General features: G+C 45.3%; 2 protein-coding genes across 3 annotated transcripts; one reads left to right on the top strand and one right to left on the bottom strand.

The window, feature by feature from the left end:
- Positions 1-882: 882 nt before the first annotated feature.
- LOC100286847 (ent-copalyl diphosphate synthase) lies at positions 883-7,330 on the top strand. 2 transcript variants are annotated; one of them, XM_044583256.1, is made up of 14 exons: positions 883-1,129; positions 2,102-2,206; positions 3,095-3,481; positions 3,590-3,773; positions 3,859-4,073; positions 4,182-4,302; positions 4,402-4,514; positions 4,630-4,856; positions 5,131-5,246; positions 5,335-5,433; positions 5,511-5,753; positions 6,153-6,279; positions 6,377-6,622; positions 6,936-7,330. In XM_044583256.1, the coding sequence occupies exons 3-14, from the start codon at positions 3,223-3,225 to the stop codon at positions 7,158-7,160; spliced, it is 2,175 nt and encodes a 724-aa protein (XP_044439191.1). In that variant the 5' UTR covers positions 883-1,129; positions 2,102-2,206; positions 3,095-3,222; the 3' UTR covers positions 7,161-7,330. The 2 variants fall into 2 exon arrangements, with proteins under 2 accessions (XP_044439191.1, XP_044439190.1); XM_044583255.1 differs by lacking the exon at positions 883-1,129 and adding an exon at positions 1,627-1,902.
- Positions 7,331-16,247: 8,917 nt separating this feature from the next.
- On the bottom strand, positions 16,248-17,642 carry LOC123167493 (tricetin 3',4',5'-O-trimethyltransferase-like). The gene is made up of 2 exons (XM_044585329.1): positions 17,197-17,642; positions 16,248-17,118 (listed from the first exon to the last, which is right to left on the bottom strand). Exons 1-2 carry the CDS (start codon positions 17,574-17,576, stop codon positions 16,440-16,442), a joined length of 1,059 nt encoding a protein of 352 aa, XP_044441264.1. The 5' UTR covers positions 17,577-17,642; the 3' UTR covers positions 16,248-16,439.
- Between the last annotated feature and the right edge of the window lie 4,077 nt (positions 17,643-21,719).

The following is a 21,719-nucleotide window of genomic DNA, read 5'->3' as shown; positions in this document are numbered from 1 at the left end:
CAAGGGAGAGGGAGGCTGCGGAGAGCTCTGTCCGCTGTCGGCGTGAGTTACCGGCGGAGCCCGACGAGGACCAGCGGCTCCTCGCGTGGGTCTACTGCCGGTCGCTTACGACGGCAAAGACGAAAGCTTGGCGGCTCAGCCGGAAGAACGCCAAGGCTCTTCAGCTTGCCATCGAGCAGTCCGAGCGGGAGGCGTTGTAGAAGGTGAAGGAGGCGGCTCGGCTAGCCAAGCTCAGGCGCCAGCAGGACCAGGCCGTCCAGCGCCTCAAGGGCCTCGTCATCATCGACTTCTCCTCCTCCTCTGACGACGGCTCCTCCTCGGACGATCCTCCACCAGCCGACTGTGGGTACAGCTATGCCGGCGACCAGAAGGGGAAAGGGCTGGCCCAGAAGTGGCGAAGTTGATTTTAATTTTAAGTTTTAGATGTAGTATATAGTTGTCTGTCGTTTGTGTGAACTTTGGTGAATCTTTTTGTGAACTATTGTGTAATTTCTATGTCCGGAGCTGATCTACGTAGTTTGATCGATGTCGCATGCTATAGTATGGATATAGGGGTTCAGATATTATTATTTTACGACGCGATTTGAGGAGTGCCCGGTCACTGTTCGCGGACGCGTCCGAGCACGTCCGCTGGTGTTTGAGTAGCCGGATTTGCGAAGTCGGACCGTAGATGCTGTTACGTGGCGGACGGCGGCGGGACGCCGGACCGGACCTGGGGCTGGGCGGCGGCGCGTGGCGTTTTCGCCATGGAACGAACGAACAAAGGAAAAAAGAGGAAAGGAGCGCCGAATCTCGGGCAAGGATAAAGATGGACGGCGCGGCGGTGGGGCCCACCACTGTGCTCGAAAAAGCAGACCAATCACCCCCGCTCCGTCCCCATCTCCAGCCATCGACCCCCCGCCGGCCGCCCAGAACCACCCCCCGACGCCGAGGAGCTCCGGCCCCCGTCCTCCCTCTCCCCCTCCAAGCGGCGGTGATGCTGGGAGCCCAAGCGACCCAGAGCCCGGCCCCGCCTTCGGCCTTGGACGGCGGCGTCCCCTGCCCCCGCCGGGCCGCCGCCGCAGCTGATCTCCACCGGCGGCGGCCTGGCCCCGTCCGGGCGTCGTCGGCGCGGCTCGCCACACCCAAGGTATCAACCCATCCCGGCACGCAGCGTAGCCGTAGCTCTCGTCATGTGTTCCTCGTTCCGTCCCGTCTCGTCCCGCCCGCCGAACATAAACAACGGGGACGGACGCAACACGAGGGATTTCCCCCGCATGCGACGCGCGGATCGCCGACGCGCCTTCCATTTTTCTATTCCGCTCCGGAACAAGACGAGGAATCTGCCGGAACCGAAGCAGATCGGCAGATTACCGACCGCCTGAAGAAAAGGGATCTGGCATCCTCCCCTCCCCGGACCGGACTGGACCGGCTATGGGATGGCATCTTGGCGTGATGGGGCGGAGCATCTCGCCCTCGCCCCTCGCACCACCCGTTCACAAAGCGGGCGTTTCAAAGCCTTTTGTCCACTACCAGAGGCCTTTGCCGCGCAGGAATCATTCCCTTTCTCCCACGCCCGTCTCCCGCGTTTCTTTACTTCTTTACATCCTTCTACTATATATGCAATGCACCGCACGGCGCACATACATCCATTGTGCATTCTCGTTTTCGCTCATTCGTTAGCTGCCGCCCCCTCACCCCTTCTTTGCTTCGTCTTCATCTTCATCATTATCAACAACCCACCATCATCCTCAACACTTGTCGGCTCGTCGTCGTCGCGAGGGATTGGAGGAGTGCCGTTCATTGCGGATTGAGGAACGTGCATTGCCGCGGCCATGATGCAGCTCCACCTCCTGCCGCCGGCGTGGGTGCCGTCGGGCTACGGTGGCCACGGACCACGCCCGCGCGCCCTCGCCGTCAAAGGTGCTCGATCGATGTCACTTTCTATGATGCTTTTTCTTGCGCGGCGCTGGTTTCTTGTTTATACGATGTTTCATGTGTGCCACGATTAATTATGTGGATGCACCATAAGTGTCGGCCATTCAGTGTTGAAGTTGAAACGAAACCGACATAGGCCCTTGTCGTGAGGTTGATTCTGATACCTTTCTCTTTGAACAATCAGGTCCATGCCGTTTCAGCGGCAAAGGAGATGCCACCCTTGTGGAAACCGCCGGCTCACGCGTCGCTCTCCAGATTGCGCAGGCCACCAGCGTATCAAGTGCTAAAGGTATTGTTGCCTTCACTTGGGCTGGGACCCGATGATCTTGTCTTTGTTTTATGCTTATGTTCTCTCCGTCGCTGGCTTTTTACTATCTACATCTAGCTAGCACCGGGCAAGCGCCGTATACATTACTAATTTACTAAGTAATCTCAGCCGGCCGCCTGTTTTCTCTGTCTGTTGTTTTGCTATCTGCCATTATGCCAGCCAATGTACTCCAAGCAGTAGAGCACACAGCACATTAATTAGTAGTCGAGACAAGAACAAATAATCTGTCAGCTTCTATTGGTCCTTTTCCATAAAACGACACGGCATGCCATTAGTCGCCAAGAGGAGTCACAAACATATTGACAGAGTGCACAGAAACATGATAAAAAGGTATACAAGAGAGGGGTAGGATTCAGATTTTTCGAGCACACAACACGTTAACTAGTAGGTGAGAAAAGAATAAACAGTCCGTCAATGACGCTTATGGCTTTTTGGCCTCATGAAGAGAAGGAATCCAAACCTAAAAGAATTCTACTTTAGAGCAAGGATGTAGCTTTCTTTCCGATCCCAAAGCATGAACTATAGAAAAGAGTGCTTCTGCAGTTTAAAGTCAAATATGATGATAGAAATATTCTCGACATACTTTTGTTCTTGTTGCCGTCAGTACTATAATTTGTCACTGCCATCGTTCTTTTATCAGCTAATAAAATCCTAGCCGAACTTAACCCAATCTCAAGCTGTATAGAGTGGAGCTTGAATTTAATTTTACAATCACGTAAAGTTGGGCCTGGAGCTGAAATTTCAAAGCGTGTTTGCACTTCGAGGCATTGTTGTTCTTGTTACTTCAAAATTATGTCATGCCTTACGCTGGATACATTTAATCATTCGTGTGTTTCGATGTACCTGCAGTGTTGCAAACAAACCTTGTCAGAAATGATATTCAGATTCTAGAACGGACCGAGGAACCATGTGACCTCGACGACTACTGTGTGATTCCTGGGGCGGAGTTTGGGCAGCCACTGGTCAACCAAGTGAGGATGATGCTGGGATCGATGAGTGATGGCGAGATCAGCGTGTCGGCATACGACACTGCCTGGGTCGCCCTGGTGCCGAGGCTTGATGACGGCGATAGCCCCCAGTTCCCCGCCACCCTCCAGTGGATTCTCGACAACCAGCTCCCAGACGGCTCCTGGGGAGACGCTGCCCTGTTCTCCGCCTACGACCGGATCACCAACACCCTTGCCTGTGTTGTGGCTCTCACAAAGTGGTCTCTTGGCCCTGATAAATGCAGTAGAGGTACTGCAAATCTACAAACCAATACACTCAGCTGCTCTGCTAAAGTACCAAATGAAGCAGGGTCTTTCAACTAAATGTACGCACAATGCATTCTGTTTTTCTTTTCAGGGCTCTCTTTTCTGGAAGAGAACATGTGGAGGCTAGCAGAGGAAGACCTGGAGTCGATGCCCATCGGCTTCGAGATTGCGTTTCCTTCTCTCCTGGAGGTGGCCAAGAGCTTGGGCATTGGGTTCCCGTATGATCACCATGCTCTGCAGCGCATATATGCCAACAGAGAAGTGAAGCTCAAGAGGTAGGTACCCCGTTTTATCCTCCAGTCCTCCTAGAGATGGAAATTACTTAACATTTTCCTGATTAATTATTAATTCCTTGAGTAGGATTCCGATGGAGATGATGCACAGAATCCCAACGACGATCCTGCATTCCCTTGAAGGAATGCCCGGGGTGGACTGGCACAAGATCCTCAGGCTCCAGTCTAGTGATGGGTCCTTCCTCTATTCTCCTTCGGCTACAGCCTTTGCTCTCAAGCAAACTGGTGACGCAAAATGCTTCGAGTACATCGACAGAATCGTCAAGAAATTCAATGGAGGAGGTAAGAGATCCATGACCGTTAACTGCACTGCTATTGGATGGGATTGAGTTCTTTTTTTGGTAATTCCTGATCCCGTGTGCATTGTTCGTCTTGATTGGCACATTTCAGTTCCCAATGTTTACCCGGTTGATCTCTTTGAACACATCTGGGTCGTCGATCGGCTGGAGCGTCTTGGAATCTCACGCTACTTCAAGCAAGAAATTAAACAGTGCTTGGACTATGTCCACAGGTTTACTTTCTCATCCATAACTGTTTCTTGTTAATATTGCTTAAACCATTGGTCGCTTCATGAGGAAAGTTCCTTCTAACTTCTTTACTGATGCTGTAGGCACTGGACTGAAGATGGGATATGCTGGGCAAGGAACTCCGCTGTAAGAGACGTGGATGACACAGCCATGGCCTTCCGGCTGCTGCGGCTGCATGGATACACCGTCTCACCGAGTACGACCCCCTTTTCGCTGTGAATCCGATGATTGTATCGTGCTGTACATACTCTGCAGAATCTAATAATAATTTTGTCGCGTCACACACAAAACTGATGCTGATTCATTCGCAGGTGTATTTGAGAACTTTGAGAAGGACGGGGAGTTCTTCTGTTTCGCGGGGCAATCAACGCAAGCAGTCACTGGGATGTACAACCTGAACAGGGCCTCTCAGCTAAGATTCCCTGGAGAGGATGTGTTGCAGCGTGCAGGGAGATTCTCGTATGCGTTCCTTAGAGAAAGGGAAGCCCAGGGCACGATTCGAGACAAATGGATCATTGCTAAGGATCTACCAGGCGAGGTAAACACGTCCATCCTGCCAATCAATCGGTTTAGATGGATTAGGAAGTAAACATAACTCTTACAATCTTTGGCTTGATTGCTCATGACACTTGCTAGTTAATTTTTTTTGAAGCCCCTAAAGAATTATAATTGATATTTTCATATATAACATGACTATTTTAAACACTCTCTTGTTATCATATTTTTAAAAAGTTATTATCTTATATTTGTGAAACAAAATAACCTTATCTGGATACGAACAAGAATATAAATACCTTTATTTATGATTATAGGTAAAATATACACTGGACTTCCCATGGTATGCAAGCTTACCGCGTGTAGAAGCAAGGGCCTACCTAGATCAATATGGTGGTGAGAATGATGTCTGGATTGGAAAGACACTCTACAGGTACAAAATCATCAAATTCTGACAATTGGTTCATTCCATACTTCTTGAGGAAAGATCCCAGAGTTGATATGCTGAATGGCTTTGGCAGGATGCCACTTGTGAACAACAACACCTATCTTGAGTTGGCAAAGCGTGATTTCAATCGCTGCCAAGTCCAACATCAGCTTGAGTGGCATGGCCTACAAAAGTACGCATTGATCTCACATAACATTTTGTTAATTATGTCTCATTTTCCTTGCATAACATGTCTTTCTATGTATTTAGGTGGTTTATTGAGAATGGCCTCGAGACTTTTGGGGTGGCTTTAAGAGATGTTCTGAGAGCTTATTTTCTAGCTGCTGCTTGCATTTTCGAACCAAGCCGTGCCACAGAGCGACTTGCATGGGCCAAGGTGTCAGTGCTGGCCAACATTATTACTAAATATCTTCATAGTGATCTGTCGGGTAATGAAATGATGGAACGGTTTATGCACGGCGGTCTCCATGAAGGAAATAGTACTATATCATGGTGAGCACATTAACTGAGCATTACTGCTCAATCTAAACTATCACGCCAAATGATAAATATTTACATGCTTATTTGGATCCCTTTGACTAATTGTTCTTCTGATAAGAAAAATAGCAAACTAATACTAGTAATTTGGTAGATGATTTCCACCAGCGGACAATTATGATGCAAACATAAAATCCACTCTCTTAGAAATTAAGACCTTCAAACTTGCATATATAGCTTTCTTTTACTTTGCGTGATGTCACGTAATATTTTTTGCTTAATGAGGGATGATGTAATATCTTTAAACACTAGTACTATTTAATCCATCACTGTGCCATTAGAAAAACATGGACTTTCATTATAATGTCTTCTCATTTTTCAATATGGTTTACATGACACAATTTGTCCATCTAGGCGTAAAGGAGATGCAAAAGGGGACATCCTTCTGGGGGCACTTCAGCAGTTTATTGATTTATTGGCACAAGAGACACTACCTGTTGGTGGAGGACCAGTGTACATCAACAATCTGTTACGCTGTGCTGTAAGTTGGACAAGCAATTGCACCTGTTTTTTTTAGTTACTAATTACTAGAATGTTCTCTTTGGTAAAAATTCTAATATATTTCTTTGAACCTCTAGTGGATTGAATGGATGATGCAACTGATAAATAGAGAGGATGACACATACGATTCAAGTGTTATTCAAGCAGGGTCGTGCATGGTTCACGATAAACAAACATGTTTGCTTCTAGTCAAAATTGTTGAGATTTGTGGTGGACGAACCGCTGAAGCATCATCGATGATAAACAGCATGGATGGCGCTTGCTTTATTCAACTTGCGTCATCTATTTGCGACAACCTTCACCACAAGATGTTACTTTCTCAGGTAGGTCTTTTACGCTGAAATAATTTTCTTGCCATATTTTCCATTGAACCATGTGATACATGGTTGATGGTATTTTCCATTGAACTTATCTCACTCTTTCTTGGTTACTCGTGTGCAATGAATGACCCACGTGTGTAAGCTCAAGCGGGCTCTCAAGCAAGCTCCAAACCTTCAGGGATCTCATGCTAGTTTTGGCTTGTAAATTAACTTGAAATAACTTCTATTAAGTCGGCGCTACAATCCATCGTGGCATTTATTAGAAACATGGCACATACGGTGCATCTATTGAACTAATTATGCAATTTATTTACAGGACACCAAAACGAACGAGACGGCGATGAGCCACATGAACGAGAAAATCGAGGCGGGCATGCAGGAACTCACCCAGAAATTTCTCCAGACGCACGACGATGGGACGAGCAGCGAGACGAAGCGAACCTTGTTGAGCGTCGTGAGAAGCTGTTACTACGCGGCTAACTGCCCTCACCATGTATTTGATAGACATGTTTCGAAGGTCATTTTCGAACATGTGTTTTGAAAGAAAGAAGGATTATCCTGCAATTGTAGGGATGGGTTGGAGGTGGGATCTGTATGTACATAGGAAAGAATGCTGTAAGGAGGAAGGACGTATTCAACTTGGAGAATGCTCCCTTCAGTTTTTTTTTTAAATTACACTATGAACGTTTTTGAATACATGATCATTTTTTAGTTTATGATGAACATTTTTTCTAAAATACACGATCAATATATTTTAAAATGAACTACGAACATTTTAATACATAGTGAAAACTTTCAAAATACTCTATGAAGCTTCTTTAAATAATCAATGTTTTTTAAATACAAAATTTACATGTTTTATATACGATGTACAATCCAAAAAATGTGTGAACATTTTCTGGTACACATTGAACTTTATAAAATACATAACATACATTTTTACAATAATGTTGCGCAATTTTAAATACACATTGAACTTTTTAATAATGTTGCCATTTCTTAAAAACAACGAGTACAATTTAAAATATGACAACATTTTTCAAACAGCACTTAACCTTTTGCTGTGAAGATATTTACTCCCTCCGTCCGGAATTACTTGTCATCAAAATGGATGAAAATGAATGTATCTAGAACTAAAATACATCTAGATACATCCATTTCAATGACAAGTATTTCCGGACGGAGGGAGTATATGTTTGTGTGAACATTTTTTCATTGACAATTTTTTTCTTACTTTTGTGTTATTTTGAAAATAAAAAATAAAAGAGAAAAAGAAAAGTAAAAATATTAGCAAAACACGAAGCCGAACAAAACCAATCTATCGATCTATCTTATCGAACGAAAAACAAGGTATTAGGCCTGGCCCAGGTTAGCTGCTGTGGGCGAGCGTCCTTCTTCCACTTGCCAAGAGCGATATATAGCAACTCCCTGGGTTACTCTCTAGGACGTCTTAATAATGTTCGCTTTAATGTTTTATGGACCAAGCGTCAAAATACAGCTGATAGCGCACGAGTCGCTTGCTCCTGCGCCACGCCCTAGAGCTACTAATCAGTGAGAACTCCTTTGAGAGCCCCTTCAAGGGTCACTTTTGATGGGCTGTGAGTCTGTCACTTGGCGCCCTCTCAGCCGCCGTCACGTTTCGCATTTTGATGTCCCCTCTGATATTTTTTTTGACTTTTCTGTATGCGTTATTGGCTTTTAGACGATTTTTTTTTTGTTTTTTCCAGCTTTTCAGTTCTTCCCCTAGTTTTACATACATTTTGGGCAAAAAAAAATTTTTTGATGGGAAAACATTTGTTCTTTCTTTTTCTTTTTCCTACAATAGGCTCATATTCACTTCTTGTGCAGGCACAGATTTGTTTCTGCGACTGTGCCTTTCGAAAAAGGGAAAAATGTGTTTTTTTCCTTCCGCGAGAGTCACAGATTTACTTCTCGTAGAGGTACGGATTTGCTTCCGCAAAAGACACAGTCGTGCCTCTCAAAAAAGGAAACAAAAATGTATTTTATTTTTTTCTTATGCGAAAGGCACAGATTTATTTCTCGTGGAGGCATAGATTTGCTTATGCGAGAGGCAGTCATGACTCTCAGAAAAGAAAAAAAGTATATGTTTTTTTTCCGCGAGAGGCAAAGATATACTTATCGTGGAGACATGGATTTGTTTCTGCGAGAAGCACACTCATGCCACTTGGAAAGAATTTTTTTTCTTCCGCGAGAGGAATAGATTTACTCAGGCACGGATTTACTTCTGCAAGAGGCACCTCTTCTAAAAAAGGAAAAAAAAGAGGCACAAAATGTCTTCTTGTGGAGGCAAAGATTTGCTTGCACATGTTACTATTCGCAAAGGAAAAAAAATGCTGTCGGTTTGATTTTTTTTGTTGAAAAAAAATCGCCAAAAATTACTAAAATGAGATCTAATTTGAAGATTTTGACGTGAGGAATCCAATGGTGAAAACGGTTTGAGATTTGTACGCACGGTTAGGAGAACAAACACTGGGTAAGGGTGGATTTTGCAAAGAGTACTCCTTAATTAGTTATTTCGCCTAGTAATGTTTACTCCCTCGCTCGCGGCACTGTTCACTTAGAGAGCTCCTCCTTAGGATGCGGTCATGTGCCGCTTACTGCGGCGCGTAGCCTGGCTAGCCTGCAGCTGGGCTAACCCAGTAAACAAAGGCTGCATCATGTTCATGTCGTGGGTGATTTTTTTCGTTTTTCCTTCACATTTTATTTTTTTAATTCTATTTATATTTCTAAATTTTATATAAATAGATATAAATATAATACAAAAACTCCATAGTAAAATTTAATAAATTTAATACTATATTTGAAAATGTTAATCTTGCATTTAAAAAAGGTTACACATGTATAAAAAAATTCTGGTGTATAAGAAAAAAATGTATAACGTAAATGAAAAAAATGTTAATCATGTGTACCAAAAATGATAATCATATGTACGGAAAATAATCATGTGTATGCAATTTTTTTGTGACAATTAGAAAAAGTCACACATTTCAAAGCAATGTAGGAGACATTTAAAAATGTTTACACAATGTAAACAAATGTTCGTGTAGTTCAAAAAAATTATTTCATGAATTGTTAGAAAATGTTTCAACATTCATTGAAAAAAGTTTAACATGTATTTTAATAATATATACAAAACATGTTTTGGTATAATGTTAAATATGTATTTGAAAAATGTTTAGCGAGTATAAAAATTGTTTTACATGTACATCCAAAATGTACAACGTGTCTAACAAAGTAAACATGTGTTGGAAAAAAAATGGAAAAACCTACAATGAAAAATAAAATAAAAATGAAGAAACAAAATGAAAAAAACCAAAGAAAGAAACAACAGAAACAAACTATACAGAAGAAAACCATTGCGACAACAAGGAAACCAAAAAATAATGAAGAAAAAAATAAATCGAATAAAACCAACAAAAAACAAAGAAGATTGAATCAAAAAACAATAGGAAGAAAACCGGACTATATCAATCGAGCGTGGCGACCGGGCGTGGCATAAGCGAAGCCGTCGAGCAATGCAGCTAATGGCGGCCAGCTACTCTGTCGCCCGTAGGCGATTCCTATAGGAATCAGTATAGGTGACACATTGCTTTCGTGCTCCTCCCCAGGGCGCGGCTATACCTCTCTTCTATCGAGACAGAGGGGAGCCTCGTGTCCAGCAGTGCGAGAGTTGGGCCGACGCAGGAGCGCGGGAGGCCACAACCTCATTTCTAAAATTTATTTTCACGTGTTTTGGTTTAGTTTTTTTTTCCTTTTTCTACTTTCGTTTACACTTCCAAATATTCTAAATACATATATTATAAAAGGACTTTAAATACAAAATTTCGAAAAAATGTTAACCAAGCCTTCAAAAAATGTTAAATATGTATAGAGAATTAAAGATAATGTTTCTCATGTTTGTGAAAATAGTTGAACATGCATTTAAAAATGCTTTGCCGGCGCCACCTTTGTTCGATCTTTCCAAGGGCAGGTACACCAATATGGCGGAGCACATTTACGCTTATTGGGGTTGACATCACCCTCAGCACCAGAGCCAACACCTGAGCCAGGGCCGGCGGAGGAGCCCATTTATCAGTGGGAGCCTCAGGAGCCTATCTACCAGTGGGATCCTCAGGAGCCCGAGTATTGCCCTGGACCTGACCATTTCCAGGCATGGCCATAGACCAAGTTAGGCCAAAAGCCCTTGGGGTAGTATGTATTTTTCACTGATATTACATTCATTTATCACACATTCGTTTCAGTTGTCGGTGTTCATCCTCTTTCATTGTATATCCATATTAGTTTAATTTTTCGCTTTCTTCTTGTGTGTTTGAAAAAAAAATCGAAAATGCAAAAATATTTCTTGCTTCGACTAGGGGGAGGAGAGCACGCTTCTACCGCCGGACGACCGTGGGGGTCGCCAACGACGGCGGTGGGGGAGATAACGTTTTGTTTTTGCTTCATTTGTATTTGTTAGAGATATATTTGGTATTTAGAAGTTGTCCGGGATTTGATAGAAATTGTTTCCATTTTATCTTTAGGGGGCGTCTTACCCTCGAAGTCTTGTACTCAATATATACTCGCCCTCGAGGATCGATAGTACATCAAACACATTAGCCAATCCTCTCCCTCTATTCCCTTCTTTGCATGACATCAGCCTAACCCCGATCCAAACCCTAGCAGTCGTCGTCGCTTCCGCACCACGCCGCCCCCGGAGCGGTCGATCTCCATCTCGCCACCGGGGGCTGCGCCACCCATACCTAGGGTTCGTCCGCCGTTTGTGTTGACCGGCTGCCCTAGAGAGTCTTTTTCTCCCGAGCCTTCGATTTGGATTTTTCTCTCTCTCGACGGTCGCATTGATCAGCGTTTCTTTTAATATTTTACAATCTAAGATTGGTTGAGGTCGCCCGCCGTCACCATCGATCACAAGCGCCTCTACACCAACACTGGCACGACCACCTGGCGGCTTTGCGAAACGTGGCGGCCCGTTAAGCCGTCATCCACGCGTCTGCCTGCCCGTCGCTCTGCGCCAGTCGTCGCCGCCCTGTCCCCGAGTACATCGCACCCTCTACACCGATCGAGCAACAGGCTGCAACTGCATCATTCCTTCGGACCATAGTGTCGCCGCCCCATGGCTCTCCCCGCAGCTGCACCGACCCGCGCGCTGCCGCTGCATTGTCCCTTCGGGTCGTAGTGTCGCGGCCCGCAGCCCACCGCCGCCCCGAGGCCGTCCCCGTGGATGCCCCGACCCTCGCGCTGCCGGTGCTTCGCTTCATCGGGCCGTAGTTAGCTGCCGCCCTGTGGTTCTCCCTGCGGCTGCATCGACCCGCGTGCTACCGCTGCGTCGCCCGTTCATGCCATAGTGCCGCTGCCCCAGTCCACCGCTGCCCCGAGGTTGTCCGCTCCAGGCCGTCTCGTGGCTGCACCGACCCTCGCGTTGCCACTGCATAGCTCCATCGAGCCGTAGTGAGTGTGGCGTGCGGTCCCTGCCGACGCCTTGAGGTCTTCCTCGTAGTCGCCCAGACCCGCGTGCTGTTGCTACGTCGCCCCTTCGGGTCGTAGCGCCGCGGCACGTGGTACACTTCGTCGACCACGCGCGTCAACTTCTGTGTTGTTGCGCCGCGCCGCCTCCTAGGCGCTGGACTTCGTCGACCACGCGCGTCAACTTCTGTGTTGTCATGCTGTCGGGTTTTTCCTTGCCTACTTCGAGCACCGCCGCCACGCTCCTAACCTAGACGCCGCCGCCGCTCTTCTTCCCAGTTCATGGCGACTAGCTCGACACCGGCCAACCCGACTCAACATCGACCACGTCGTCCCTCGCACGGCTACCTCGACCACGGCTACACCGCCCTACGCTCTCGGCTACCTCAGACAACGGTAAAAAGGGATATCCCCTTGCTTGAGCAACTCCTCGGCTTCCTCTACGGTCCACCCGTCCGCGATGCAACACCGTCCACGACGCTCACGCTGCGACTACGGGGGGATGTCAGCCCGTCGACTGCTATTCTCTCCAGTCTGACCGTCCACGACGCTTCTGTTGTTGGGGATGTTAGAGATATATCTGGTACTTAGAGGTTGTCTGGGATTCGATAGGAATTGTTTCCATCTTATCTCTAGGAGGCTTCTCGCCCTCGAGGCTCGATAATACATCAAACACATTACGCCAGCCCTCTCCCTCTATTTCCTTCTTTACAGTATTGTTTTCATTTGAGTTCTTGTTTACTGAGAAAAAACTGGAAAAGCGTATGACACATTGAGAAAATCCAGTTGCCAGACCAATAGAGGGTCCCGACAAAGCAACTTGCAGAATCATGAGCATGTTCTCTGACTCTCAAAGAACAACAGTTTTCAGTAATCTTGTCTCGTTTGTGGACTCTACTGAATAATAGAACTTGGTGTCTCTCATTAGTACAATTTTTGTTTGCGACAAGTGTCACTTACCATTGCCTCCATTTATTTTTATGCTGCATATAATATTTTTCTTAAATCAAATTTGTAAACTTTAACAAAGTTTACATGAAAAATTACCAGTATTCACAATACCAAATCAATGTCATTAGAGACCGGTCCTGGGGCGGGGCCAGCGAGACCTCCTGCTCGACGCCCGCGTGCGGCAAATTGTCAACCCTTCGCTGAAGCTAGGGATGAATGAGCCGGCCCATTTGGAGGCAACGAGCTGCAGCCGCGTAGAAAAAATGCCAAAAAGTGACGCGCGAGCTATATCTCGAATTCGCGAGCTCTCTCTCTTGACAGTGTGCTACTAACCGCTAGACCTAACGAGTTCTAGTGATAGATTTGTTGCGCGACGTTTTAAGTATTAATCGCACTACTTTGACTTTTTTTGAAAAATACGCACTGAACATTTTTAATATACGTTGAACGTTTTTCTTAAAATACGGTGAACATGTAAAATAATACATGATGCATTTTTATTATTATAAGATGAACGATTTTTCGATATACGATGAACATTTTTGAAAAATATATGAATATATGCGTTGAACAATTTATAAAACTCACTGAACATTTCGTAATATAAGTTGAACAATTTTTTAATATACATTGAACGTTTGTGTAATATACACATAACAAATCCAAAAGCACAATGATTATATATTCATTGAACAATTTCCAACATACGATGAACATTTTTATAATGCATGATGAACTTTTGTAAAAATAAAACGTGACCAGTTCCTTAATGTATGATGAACATTTTTTGTAACACTCAATGAAATTTCTATAATATAGAAAAAGTAAATAATAAAATGGAAAAATGAAGAATAAAAAGGAGAAGAAAATAAATAGAAACAGGAACAGAAAAAAAGAAACAGAAACAGAAAGAGAAAAGAGAAGAAAACAGCGAAGCAACTGCGAAACAACCATGGGCCGGCCCAAAAGCGGGCGTCGCGAGGCGAAGCTTCAGCGAAGCCACGCCGTTCTGACGCACACGGGCGTCAAATAGGGATCGCCGGGGCCAGCGGCCCCCTCCAGGTACGTACATGAACTATTACTCTTCATTCTGGAGGCCCATGCGCAAAAACAAAAAGCTTGAACGAGGCCCAGGCTCACTTTGGCTCGCATCGAGAGAGATGCCCGAACGTATATGAGTTGCTAAAAAAAAGCAATAATGCTACACCTACGTGGACTTACGTTCTCCTCTTACGTGACCTTCCTAACAAACCTCTCCACCCCCCTGATTTCAAGTGGGTGGGCCCCCACTCCCCTAATTCGTCCAACAGAAAACTGACACGCACATCAATACGTTAATCACGTAAAACTGTTTACGTAGGCGTAGCATTATTGAAAAAAAAGAAGTACAGAAGGCATCGCCGCATCCTCAATGCGATCTCGACTGGAGTCAGCGCCGCCAGGTAGGTACGTCTGCTTGTTCGTCTTTCTTCCTCCCAATCAGCAGTGACCTTTGTGATTCTGATTCTATACAGGGCCGGGCCCATAGTGATGCCAAATGTGCGGCCCGTACGGGGCCTGTAATTTTGAGGGGCCCCAATTTTTTTATATAGGCCTAGTATTTCTAGAAAAAAAAAGCGTAGCACCTGCAGCACTAGGCCGCTAGGCGCTGGAGCTGGGCCTGAGTCGAGGCCATGGAGCGCTGGAGCTCGTCGGCTCGTCGCTTGAGTCGATCGATCTTTTCCAAAGAAAAAAAAGGAAACTTCTCTCTAGCGATGGAAACTGAATCGTGGGTCAAAAAAAAAAGATCGCTATACCAGTCAATCGGGATCGCCTCGGTCTGGAAACTAACAGGCCAACGACAGTCCCGTCGGCGCCGCTACAGGAGTCAGGAGACGAAAAAAAGAGATGAGATCGTCTCGTCAGTCGTCGGATTCAGGCCGCTCGTTGGCCTCGTGGCTTCCTCTCCTAATTTTCAGACTCGTCGTCTCGTCGGATCAATCCGTGACCAACTGACCGACTCCAGCCTCCAGGTGCTTAGCGAATCCTTCAGTTCCTACTCCTAAATTCTAATTCTTAATTTAACTTTTGGTGGGGATCGTTACTTCGGTAGAGATTGGTTCTTACCGCCTCGATTAAAGATCACAGTGTTGCGGTTCAACCGGACAGGACCCAAAACTAGGTGAGTTAGACTATTCGTCTAATTGCAAAACATTGACATTATATTATTTACATTATAAAAATTTCTGTGAGATATATATACTTTCCATTATAATTGCTTGTTAATTTTCCCCGCATTTTTTTGCTTGTTATTAGTTCATTTTTTTAGCGAGATAGGGCCCAATTTTTTTGTTTCGCACAGGGCCCCAGATTTTGCCCGCCCGGCCCTGATTCTATACATGTCCCATGTTGTCTGATTGTTTCTACTCTCTAGTCTCTAGTTTCTCGATCGGGTTGCCAGCGCTGTCGTCCATGTGATAATTCATCGCCGTCCCCGCAACAAGAGGCCGAGGGTATGCCCTAGCAGATTTTGTCTTTGATGAAGATTTTCTAATTGATCTAATATTTTCATAGCTTTCTGATCGCACTATTTGTGCTTTACAATTTTAGTACTGTCGTGCCATCTAGGAAGTATGAATTGAGAAGAAATTGCTGGATGAGATTGATACGTACAATCATTAGTGAATTTTCATCTTGGAACCTTAGAAGAATATTTTAAGTAATACTTCCTCCTTTTCGGTTTATAGGGCTTATCTCAAAATCTTAGTTTTTTCATTTTATAAGGCTCAATGTGATTGTTCCCCAATCACAATTTCAGATTCCAAGGTGCATTAAATAATTGCATGCAAGTATTAAGAGAAAATTGACCAATGCATGAATTGAGTGCTTTTGCAAATTACAAAAAGTATTCCACCACTCACCATCTACTTTGGTTGGTGAGATTTTTAAATTGAGCCCTATAAACCAGAAAGGAGGGAGTATGTATATATATTATTTGATATGCATACTGATTTTGGATATACTTATTTTCTTGACCTAAAAATTATATCAACATATGTTGATTACTATTTAGACCTTTATAGTGAAGGCCTCGAATTTTAGTTTCGCCCCGGGCCCCTAAAATTCCAGGACCGGCCTCGCATTAGATGTATCATGAAATTAATTTTTATATTTTATTTCTTTAGTATTATAGATGTTGATATTTTTCAATATAAAGTTGATGAAAGTTCATGAAGTTTGACTTCAGACAAATCTTATATGCCAAGTAGGAAGGGAGTACACAGTAAATGCAAACAAATCAACTGTCGAATAGGGCCATGAACAACTTTGTGCATAATGGAAAGATATACGAAATTAGAAATCAAACATATAAAGCAGCAGCTGTAGAAGAGAGGTCTCCACCATGTGGCTACTTGGTGTACTCAATGGCCCAGAAGTTGGTGTAGATGTAGGTGGCCTTGACGCTGGCGAAGCCGGCTTCCTTGGCCAGCCTCTCGAAGTCGGTGAGGTACCTCTCCTTGCCGTCGGGGCTGTTGGCGAGCATGCTCATGTCGGCGCTCACGCACCCCTGCACGCGGTGTGTGGCGTCCAGGTTCCTAGGCAGTATGCACTCCACGTTGATCACCTTGCCGTGCACGGGCAGGGCGTTGTAGCAGTTCTTGAGCAACGCCACACACCTATCATCCGTAAAGGAGAGAAGGATCCACTTCATGAGGATGGCGTCGCCGGAGGGCACCTTCTCAAACATGTCGCCGCCGACGTGCTCCACCTGCACGCCGGGGTAGGGCGGCGCCTCGGAGATGACATGGGAGAGGTCGAAGTTGATCCCTTTGATTCTCGGGTACTTGGAGGTGATGGCGTGGATGGTGGTGCCGATGCCGCCGCCGACATCGACGAGGGTGCCGACACCCTCGAAGCCGGTGTATAGTTCAAGGAGCTTCTTGGTGATGATGACGGAGTGGTGTCTCATGGCCTCGTTGAAGAGGCGGTTGAAGCGCGGGTCCGTGCCAGCGTAGTCGTACCATGACATCCCGTACGCCATGTTGAACGGGCTGCCGCCCTCCAGGACCGCCTTCTTCATGTAGCACCTGCGAGCAAATCAGGAAATTCATCAAGTTCAGTTGCACTATCTCGTTCGCAGAAATGCAAGCCAATCTGACGCTCACCAGGGCTCCATGAAGACCTTGTCCTGGGCGACGACGACGTACGGGGCCATGGAGACGCCGTCCTCGTTGGGGGTGAGCCACTTGCACACCGGCGCCGGGCTGTAACGGCGGGAGAGGTTGCCGTCTTTGCCCTCCTCCACCATGCACGACACGATATCGTGAGAGGCCAGCACCCGCAGCATGCGGTCCACCATGGACGCCGCGTCAGGGTTGGCCTCGGCCGGCAGCTTCGCGGCCACCTCCTCCGGACTCAGCGCCTCCCCGCCGGCGCCCACGAGGATCTCCAGCAGGCCCAGCTCGATGGCAGCCTTGAGCGTCATCGGTAGCACAGACGACAGCGCCAGCTGCACCGCATGCATGCAACCCTCCTCGTCGGCCATGTCACCCTACTAGCTACGAACGTGCTGGTGGTGGTGGGGCTACGTGGTTGCGACTCAAGCTGATCATGCCGGTGTGCTTTGAAGGGGTTTATAACGAGCAAGCTAGTTGTAACTTGTACTGCATGGCCACGCTATAATCCCAAACCGCTCAAAAGTCCCAACCTACTAGCAACTCCAGGAAATCACCGATACCAATAACTTGATGAGCTAGACCTCACCGCTTTGTTGCATGTACTATTACATGTTTTTTTGTCCATTTTTATTTCTGAAGTTATACATAATATTTGCAGTTTTAAGGGTCACAAAGTTTAAATGTTGTTAAAGTGCATATTCAAAGAACATGAAACTGAGTGAAAAACAAAAAACTCTCGGCAAAAGCCTAAAACATGGCCAAGAGGAGCTTTGCCGAGTGCCAGAAACATAGCACTCGACAAAGATATGCTTTGCCGAGTTACTGCCACGTGAAACTTGTCAAACACACTTTTTTCTTATTTTTCTACACCCTTCTTGTTACTTTTCTGTTGTCAATTTTCTTTTTATGTTTTTTTATTTCTATATTTCCATTTTCATTGGCATTAAGTGTATTCTCTAGCCATTTAGTGCATCTTGTAAGCATTTTATAGGCATTTAGGGAATATAACTAGGGAAGCGCTCAAGCTCCTGCTGGCCGCCAGCAGTGATGCAAGGTTGTAGTTGTGTCGACACTGCGTTGTAAGCTGAGACGTGCCATGACAGTACAGTAAAACTAATTTTTGCTCATCAAAAAATCGCAAAGAAAATCTCAGAAGCAAATGACCCCAGTATTTCCTTTCTAGATTTCTAGTTTTGTGAAAATTACAATTCATTTAAGAGCTGTGCCAAAGTAACATGCCTAACAACATTTTAAAACCATGAAAATGCTACTCTTGCTCTACTTTTGTTTGTTTCACCCAGACGGCAAATCAATGAATTTTTCCACAAGAAGTTGCTGCCACCTGACTCACTCTAATATGGACACACCATTGTTTTTTTGATATTTTTAAGCATTTCTAAAATTTATAGTTGCTGAAATAGAGGGAGCTTATCCACCTGAGATAAAAAAATACGAAATTTTCCTAGGGCATGGGTATTGTCGAAAATTTGATTGCTATCATCACGAATGACCCCAAAGTAAAATTTGGCGAAGGGAAAATTTCCAAACAAAGAAAGGCTTCAGCATTGTGACTATGCTTTGAAAAGGTAAAATATTCTCATCAAAGACAATGTGTCGTGAGATATATACATGAACTTTTTGCACATCATGACAGTTGAAACCTTTGTCAAAGCTATTGAAACTGATGAAGACAAATTGCCTAGAGAAAAAATATATAATTTCCAGCAACCAAAAGCATAGAGATTTTGGTTGCAGGAACACGATAATGCATTTATAATTAAATAGGCAGTTTTTTCATTGAAAAGAGCTCAATTGGGTTAGAAAAATAGACAAATGTGCTTGGAATTCGATTAGTATGATATGCCGCAGTAAATAAAGCTTCAATCCCAAAACTTCACTAGCATAAAAGCATGAGCAATAAGTGCAAATCTGACAACAACAATGTTCCTGTGTTTTCTTTCAGGAGACCCGCTATGCGATGTGCATGAGGACATGACACATATGATGAGAAATCAATATCCCCCAAAAGAAAGATTTAAACTTACGATACTCCCTCAAAAATCAATGGGATCGAATTTGACTACCAATACTCTCTTCCTCAATCAGATTGCACAGTCATAATTTTCCCGTTAAGAAATCATTCAACAAGATGCTAACAATCATGAAACTTTTAAAATAGATCACACTATCGGAGCTGTAGAAATAATTTCATTTAAATTTGCTACAATCATCAAGTCCTGGTTAGCAATCTCAAATCCCAAAATTGACATATGCAATATGCAAACATCAATGAAGCTATAACAGTATGTCCCAAAATAACGGCACTTTTTTGGGATGGAGGAAGTATTTTACTTCCACTCGCAAAAAAAATAGTATTTATTTCCACAAGCGTAATTAACGGCTTTGCCCTACGTGGTCGACTCCATCATCTGTACATCGCGACGACCACAACAACGATATGGACACTAGCTAGAGCCATCAGACAGTGAGCACTGGGTGGCTACACACATGCGTGCTTACACATCGTCTAGCTAGCAGCTCTCGCAAGGTGAAACAAGATCATTAAACAAGAGCAGCTGGTGATACGGGCCTGACCGGTCACCAGCCAAGAGATTTATTTCCAACTGCCAATAATTATTTGCCAAAAACAACTTCCAATAATGGATAGATGTATAATTTTGTCTGCCACTCTTCCATGGCACCCTCCCTTCAGCAGGCTGACACGCGACACATTTGGTGTTTTCATTATACCTATTTCGTACATGCATAAAATAAAAAAAATTGCAAATCTGACTTTACCCTGTTGAAATATATTGCCCGCTTCCCTCCATCAGTTCGGACTTTTGGATGAGTTGGCTGGAGCATGAATTCAATATGGTATCTGAGCCAGGAGGTCTTGAGCTAACGCAGTATTAAATAAAAACGATTCTACGGCCTACATCGATCCCACGTCTAAGGACTAAAATAGGCTAGACATTAGACATGAGAGGGAGTGTTGAAATATATTGCCCGCCTCCCTCTATCAGTTCAGACTTTTGGATGAGTTGACAAGTTGGTTGGAGCATGAATTTAATATGCCCTACCCTTTTACATCCATCCAGGACATCCAGAACCCGTATAACCAGAGATCAGACACAATCAACTCAGACCACGACGACCCATACGTGGATCTCTCGTCGCCTTTTTTCTTGTTGCCCCCGTGCTGCACGAGGACCGCGAGACATCTGGAGTTGGTGATTGCATGTCAGCAGAGATCGAACAGAATCGACGAGATCACTACGACCCAAGAATGCAGCTCTAGTGGCCTCTTTTCTATTGCTCCCGTGCTGCACGCACACCACGCGCTAGCATTTCTTAATAGACCCCGCAACATCCCGAATTGGTGTTCCATTGTAAGAATTAACCACGATTTAGAAAGTCCTTTCCGGTATGGACTAGGAGCAGTCAACCAATAGGTTTTGGATATGCTGTTTTAGCTTCTTTATTAAGGGCATCTCCAAGGGCAGTCCGTAAAAAATCTCCCACGTCTGAATGAGGACAGGGGGATCAGTTCGCGGACACGGATGCGGGAGGCAGCTATCCAACCGTAGCCGCATATATCTGGTCAGCAATTCGAAGCAACAGGACGAAAATCGATCAAACCAGATGGATTTCATTCAACTTGCGATATAATTTACATAAAAAGGTCGATGTTTCGACCGTTTGACTAAAAAACTAGAAAAAAATCTAAACCTTATACCGGACGACCACCTCGTACGCGTGGCCGCCTTGCCCTGCCACACCGCCGTCTCCATCGTTGCTATCGTCGTCCCTCTAGCGGCGGTATGGCGCCGGAGGGCCGCGGTTGCCTGCCACTCGCGGAGGAGCCGCTCCGCCTCATGTTGCACCGTGCGGAGTGCCGCCGCGGCCACTGCCAACGTGGCCTTCGGAGCCCTGGCGGTGGCCTTGCCGCGACCGGCGTTGGCGGAGCAGTCGCTAAGCGACCACTCCTCGCCAATCTTGGCGAGCTCGCCATCAATGACGACGCCTGACAGTTGCCTCCGCGGTGGTCACGGAGTGGTTGAGCGCCCATGCGGCGGCGAGGTCTGGGTCGGTATGGACCCAGTCCGACGCCACATCACTCTTGGCGAACGCGGAGCGGCGACTGGCATTGCGCCGGGCGTACTGCTCCTGCTGCTGAGCCGCGCACTTCGCCTCTGAGACGACGGCCCTCGAGCCCGAGGGATCGCCGAGGTAGTGGAGGAGGCGGCCCATGCCTTCTCTGCGTGACAGGAATGCGGGAAAGTATCGAGTGCTCCCGGCCTTGGGGTACTCCCCGTGCTCCAATATCATAAAACATTTTTAAATGTATCAAAAAATTCCGGAAAAAAATGAGAATGTTCATAAGGAATGTCCCAACATCCCCTAAAATTTTCAGGTCCAAAATCGAAATGAACATTGAGAAACAAAAAAGAGTAATCCTGATATAAATAGTGTAAATGTTGCTTTTGTCTCTTCTTTACACTATTCAT

The sequence above is a fragment of the Triticum aestivum genome, chromosome 7D (assembly GCF_018294505.1).
Source record: "Triticum aestivum cultivar Chinese Spring chromosome 7D, IWGSC CS RefSeq v2.1, whole genome shotgun sequence".
Lineage (NCBI taxonomy): Eukaryota > Viridiplantae > Streptophyta > Magnoliopsida > Poales > Poaceae > Triticum > Triticum aestivum.
Note: the sequence above shows the minus strand (reverse complement) of the source record. Positions and strands in the feature narration are given on the sequence as shown.

Excerpts from the sequence above, each read along its gene's own strand:
- LOC123167493 (XM_044585329.1), bottom strand. The coding sequence starts at position 17,576 with ATGGCCGACGAGGAGGGTTGCATGCATGCGGTGCAGCTGGCGCTGTCG. Across the intron at positions 17,119-17,196 it reads AAGGTCTTCATGGAGCCCTG|GTGCTACATGAAGAAGGCGG; the intron begins GTGAGCGTCAGA and ends ATTTGCTCGCAG.
- LOC100286847 (XM_044583255.1), top strand. The coding sequence starts at position 1,815 with ATGATGCAGCTCCACCTCCTGCCGCCGGCGTGGGTGCCGTCGGGCTAC. Across the intron at positions 1,903-2,101 it reads GCGCGCCCTCGCCGTCAAAG|GTCCATGCCGTTTCAGCGGC; the intron begins GTGCTCGATCGA and ends TTGAACAATCAG. Across the intron at positions 4,515-4,629 it reads TGGATACACCGTCTCACCGA|GTGTATTTGAGAACTTTGAG; the intron begins GTACGACCCCCT and ends ATTCATTCGCAG.